Source organism: Dendrobates tinctorius, unplaced genomic scaffold (genome assembly GCF_039654945.1).
Source record: "Dendrobates tinctorius isolate UK_male_01 unplaced genomic scaffold, ASM3965494v1 ptg000073l, whole genome shotgun sequence".
Taxonomy (NCBI): Eukaryota; Metazoa; Chordata; class Amphibia; order Anura; family Dendrobatidae; genus Dendrobates; species Dendrobates tinctorius.
In genome coordinates this window covers 38,500,331-38,506,639 of record NW_027361741.1, presented here as the reverse complement: position 1 = coordinate 38,506,639, position 6,309 = coordinate 38,500,331, and the positions used below count along the sequence as shown (strand labels likewise).

The 6,309-nt window shown below is 36.6% G+C and overlaps 1 protein-coding gene across 1 annotated transcript in view; it reads right to left on the bottom strand.

The window, feature by feature from the left end:
* Positions 1-443: 443 nt before the first annotated feature.
* Positions 444-6,309, bottom strand: part of LOC141096273 (sodium/glucose cotransporter 1-like) — a 176,008-nt gene continuing 170,142 nt past the window's right edge. The window contains exons 14-15 of the mRNA XM_073582818.1: positions 2,259-2,367; positions 444-1,282 (exon numbers count right to left, since the gene is read on the bottom strand). Coding sequence (XP_073438919.1) covers positions 1,074-1,282; positions 2,259-2,367 — 318 coding nt within the window. The 3' untranslated portion in view covers positions 444-1,073. The remainder of the gene's footprint in view (positions 1,283-2,258; positions 2,368-6,309) is intronic.

The window sequence follows — 6,309 nt, the reverse complement described above, 5'->3', positions numbered from 1 at the left end:
GGAAAAAAGTATTTTTGTCAAACCTAATTTTTAACGGGTACCTTTCAACTACAAAAACTCTAATTACCTTCTAATTTACAGGTTGACAGCATTTTAATCATGTTTCACTGGACCAGCGGCTATTGGGAGAAAATGATGTAACTGTATATTCTCTCTGCAGAGCTCATGTCCAGTCACCGGAGCGGTTCAAGGTGTTCCCGTTCAATATTACAGTTTTTAAAAATACTCATTTTTGAAGGAAGAGTACTTTCAATCTCTGAAAGTAAGAAGGTGGTTATCTGTAGAGCTTTATCCTACAGGTGATAGAAGTCTGTTCTATAGCTGTTGAGATAGAAGTTAGTAATACGTGGACTATGGACATCCAATGCATCAGTTCTACATTGGGTAATGTACCTAAGTTACACATATGCTGGTGATAATTCTGAAGGACACAAAGGCTGGTAAAATTTTTACAAATGTAGACATTTATTATTGTATTTCATGAGTCCTAACTTTTATCTTTTTAACATTTTTTTACTTAAAGAGCTTAAATAATTTAAGGTCTTTCCAAGGCATCATTTCTGAGTTAATATTTATAATTTGACCATAATTATATCCTTCTTTAGAAATTAGTTTGCAACAAAACAAAAATGTATAGTTCTGTCTTAAAATATTTTTATTATTTTTTTATTAAAAAACAAGAAATCTTCTAGCCAAAAAGTAGGGGGACATAATTGTATCCATCATTTCTAGCAGCTGGCAATATGTAGAGCTCAATGAGCAAAATATTGCAGTCATTCTGCATTACCCAAGCATTGCAGGCCAATGCAGTTTATTTAGTTCATTACATGCAAGTGTCTAGGGCATTTACCCTAGTACCCTGGTATCTGATGTATAATGCTTGTAGGGCTGCATGGGTAAACATTACCCACAGGGTACATTCTACTGTGAAATCATATTAACATTCAATATTCCTTTTTTTACACAAGACCAAGTGATTTTGAAATGAACAAGATGTCACAGAACCAACCATTTACTGTTTGATCTGATGTGGAAGTGGATGGAATGAACAGTCTATTAATACCGCATCAGATCTATGCAAAATAGGCATGGCAGAAAACAGCCACAGCAAGCAAGATGATTCCATTGATATTGACTACGTTCTTCCAGAGAGGAACTTCTGAGGTGTCTGTCAACTTTGATTCCAGGGCTTTCTTCTCTTCTTCACTAAGTTTTGGAGCCTTCTTGTCCTCGAAACCACAGAACCAGTTGTATGCCTTTCGAAAGCAACTCTTTTTCTTGACTGCATCAAATGTAAAAATAAGTGTTAATAGGAAATTGTAAAGTTCAAAGTAGACAACTGTCATATGGTTCTTAAAGAAATTTATATGTCTCACTGTTTAATATAGTGCCAACAATGAAGCTGTGGGAAAAATCAATGCAAAATAGGGTCTTATCCGGTGGACATTACAACAAATATCTGCTCAGATTATACTAACCTGATACATCCATTAATAGAGCAAAAATTATCAGAGAAATGTCAGCTGCAGCAGATCCACGGGTCAACAAGTGACCATATCAAGCTTAGAACAAAAGGAGTATTGTGGATATCACCGGCGCTGCTGAATAAAATTCCTATCCAGACGAAATAAGTGAAAGATGGTGGTTTATTCTACGCATTTCGAAGTATTCAATTACTTCTTCATCAGGAAATCACCACTTGTATGAGTAATATCCATAATATTCCTTTCATTCTATGTTTCATGTTGTGTTAATTTTTGGTGATCCATTCACTTAAAGTATGCCATAAGAGTGTTCTTTTAGCATAAACCAGGCTTGGCATGCCAACTCTTTTGTGCTATGGCATAAAATAGTAGACTACACCATACCATGGTGTACAGTAACAAATTGTTGTTTATTAATTACAATGGACAACTTGTCATTGACAAAACCCACCGCATACATTAAAATATGTTTCAGTCTCACATTGGAGGTATCATGGGTAAACTCTTCCTAATCCATAACTCCGACATTAAAAGGTGAACAGAACCTTAATGGAACTACTGATAAAAGCAATGGAAACTTGATGGAATAGAAACTAAGTAATGGTAGAAGAAATCCCACTGATAAGAACATTATGGGCATTAAAGGAAATGTTCAGCAAGTTTAGTCTTTAAAAAAAAAATGAAATAAAGTTGAAACATCCAAATACAAACAGTTGTAGAAGGAAACACACTATTTTTCAATATAGAAGGATTATTTAGTCATATATGCCTAACCTTCTTCATAATCATCATCATCTTGAACCTCTTCATTAACCCAGTCACTTGCATCCAGGTCTTCCCTCTCTTCTTTGCTGTTTCTTAAAACCCAGCACAAACGGTAAAGCTGCCAATAAAAACATTGAGCACACAGATGAGCTTGATATGATTAAATAGACAACCAATACAGTTAACATTATATTAGTATTTGAAAATGCCTGTGAAAAGCTACTGCATTTTTTGGATTATAGGACGCACTTTTTTCCCCAAATGTGAGAGGAAAATGTAGGTGTGTCTTATAATCCAAATGTAGCTTACCGGAGGGGGAGGACGGCTGTGGGCCCCAGGCAGGGACGAGAGGGTGTCCCGGTGGTACGAGGCTGTGGGCCCTTGGCTTTTAGAAAATGTCGATGGTGAGCGGAATCCCCATCACTTAACTCCTGCCGTAGCCACCAACTTCCTGCAGCAGTGACCCTGCCTCATTTCATTGCCACCGCCCCACCCTGGTAACCTACCAACATTTTATTAAAAAAAGATTTTCCTCCCAATATTTGTCTTATGGTCCGGTTTGTCTTGTAGTCCGCAATATACGGTGTAAATATAAATAGTACAACACACTCATTTTTCTAGCTAATTATAGCAGAAAAAAACAGAGTATTTTAGGAAAATATAAACAATTTTATTGAAATAAATTAAAATTACATCAATAAACAGAGTTTCCCACTAAGCAGGCATGTAACGCAGGGTTAGTCCACAAATGGTACAATACAAGTTTCACAATTTTCTAAGGCTGCAGAAAAATACTACCAGCCTGCAAGCGTCCTAACAAAGCTATTTTGCGTTATAGTGTTGACATGTAAAATGCAGACATTTAATTTCACTAACTTAGGCTCACTGCATAAACAAACCAAAGCACAAGTGCTTAATAATATGAATCAGGCTAAATATAATCTACCAAAAGTGTATCCTGTGAGCCTATACCAAAGTCCAGAGCTAACAAAATATGCAATACCAACTGGATACTATATATGAATAAACCCACTGCATATAGATAATTATATATTACTGCCAGTGCTTAAAAGATAGCCCAGACAAAATCCTGTGATAAGAGCTTTGCCGTGTACACAAGGATTCTCCTGGCCTGCCGCCTCAACGCGCGTTTCACTGCTTCTCCTTCAGAAGGCATGGCGTGATGTCCAATTGCAAACAAGGAATCAGAACTCGGGTCAAACAGCGGCGCATGCGCAGATTCAGGACCGTCATCAATCTGGGCTTTCTCCCTTGCGCTCATGGAACGCAAGTGGCCCGATGCTGCTAGGCAACCAAAGCCACTCACTATTCCCATCGAGCGCTCAGAAGAATCCCTGACAGGGCCAGTTCTGGGCATGCGCACCTGACCTTTATTTAATAAAAAACCCAAAATAATAAAAATTAGACTGTAAACATACAAGGTGCTACTCATTCTTTAGAGAACACACAACGGACTGTTACATATGTGAATAAAAGTAAAATATAATGTGTAAAAGAATAAATATAATAATTAAGGATTGCGCCATATACATAACACCGCCCGATATCTAATTTGTTGTGAAGGAAAATTGTGTATACCCTGAAGTGAATACTACTATGAATAGTATATACTATAAAGTGAACTGTTAATGCATAATACATATTATTATATGGATCGTGACACAAAATTAAATATATTACATTGATAATATAGTGAAATATTATCTACCAAGTACTACATACATCCCATTATATGGCATAATTGGTTATAATACGTGACTAAAACATAAATATACTACACTACAAATACCATATTTCATACATACAAACACAACAAAACATATAAAATCCAATCGGTCCATTTTTTCAGATTAAATTCCCATTGGATGATGTCCGCACGGAACCTTATTCTTCTCCATCTCGGAACAATGAGGGCTCATCACAAGGATTACACGCACCATGAATGTATACGCACCATGATCAGTGTTTTGGAATTCCTTCCCTCTCATAGTATTAGCACAAGCCTTGCATTTCCTACAAGGAAAAAAGACCTGGATATCACCCAGAAAGCCTTTCTGTTCTTTTTTAGATGAAAAAGGACTATGGACCAACAGGTCCGACAAGTTCCTTGACCTCTTAGCAGTTATGCAAGGCTTGCTAGATAAAGTCTTATTCCAAATCGAGTCAGTCAGTAAAATTCCCCAATGATTCTGGATGACACTGGAAAATTGCTACCACTGCTCATTATAAGGTGTAATCAGCCTTATTGTTTTGGAATCCACATCCCGAACTTCTTTTTATACAAAAGCTGATTACGCGAAATGCTCTGTGCTCTCTTGTACGCATATCTAATTTGCCTATGGCCATAAGCCCTTTCTCGGAATCTTGAATAAAGATCTTTAGCCTGGTTTTGAAAGGCTTGTTCCGTAGAGCAGATTCTTTTAGCTCTAAGATACTGAGTCACCGGAATAGATCGAATGGTAGATTTTAAATGAGATGATTAAGCATGAAGGATTGAATTTGTCGCTGTAGATTTGCGATAGATATCGGTAAGAATAGACCCATCATCCTGAACCGTGACATCAATATCCAAAAAATTAACTTTTCGCCCAAACTTATAGGTCAAATGAATATTTAAATCATTTTTATTCAATGTCGACATTAATTCATGGAAATCTTAATGATGTAGATGTTATGACAAGATGGGAAGCAGCCTCTTCTGTTTGTTCCTTGTCTTTCATGGAAATAATTAATTTGAAAAATATGTCTATGTTAGATGAGATTGATAATGAATTAAATCAGATCCAGAAAGATTTGACTGCTAAAATGAATGGGGAACAACTTGACAAGTTTTATCAGAATGTGAACCAGGATTTAGAAAAATGGGAGCCACAAATTAGCACAACTAACATAAAGAAATTGCAGAGAGATCTACAGGATTATGATCAGAAAAGAGTATACCGTTGGCAAATTAGGATTCCAGGTAAAAATAAAAAACTTTCAATATCTCGGAGTCCTTCGATATCTTCTGCATCTTCAGTCTCCAGCGCAGCTACCTCAGTACATGAGAATGAACGTTTTAATTCTAAACGTAAGAAAACTAGATTTGGGGCAAGAGATAGAAGTTCTTCTTGGCAAAATTCAAAGAGGAGGAATGATCACCCTAAGGTAATCAATCTTTCTTCTCATGTGTTTTCCAATGAACAGGTTGAATTATTGGATAAGGGTTTAACCTTTTCTCCTCCTCAACCTTTAGACACATTTACGGCCATAAAGGACGTTCATCTCTTTGCAAGAAAATTAATTCTCAAGCGATTTCATGAAAAAAATAATATGGGGTTACCGCTGGAAACTGAGGAAGAGAAGGAGGCTATTGCAATTCTTGTTTTTTTGTTGAGGAAAACCAAGAATCCGAAGCGGTGAGTTCATTCCCCTTACATTTGTTTAATAAATCAAAAAAATTCCCAGTATTAACACCTGTCCGTCTGTTGATGTCTTCGTGAAATTAGTTACAAAGGACATTGAGAAAATTAAAAATGATTTTCATTCAAGTCCATATTGTAAAAAAGAAAGAGAAAGCATAAAAGAAATGCAGGGTTGGGACGATGTGATATTTAAAAAGGCTCATAAGGGGGGCAATCTGGTTATCTGGCCCCTAGATATGTATGTCCAACAGGCCAATAAGTTGTTTATGGACTCAAATTGTTATAAGAAGCTGACGCATATCCCACTCATGCAATATCAAAAAGAGTTAGTGGACATTATGATGGAAGCCTGGGAAGATGGGATAATTCCAAAAAAATTGTTGGAATCTATAGAAAATCTAAAGCCAAAGTTACCTACATTCTACCTTATCCCCAAGGTGCATAAAAATCCTATAGATCCCCCGGACCGCCCTATAGTTTCGGGGAATGAGGGTTTAAATGAATTGGTGTGTCAGATCATTGATCACTATTTAAAACCTATAGTGACTTCACTACCCTCTCATATCCTCGACACTACTGCGGCTTTGAGGAGATTAGATCAATTGAACCAGGGAAATAATATGATCCTAGTTAAG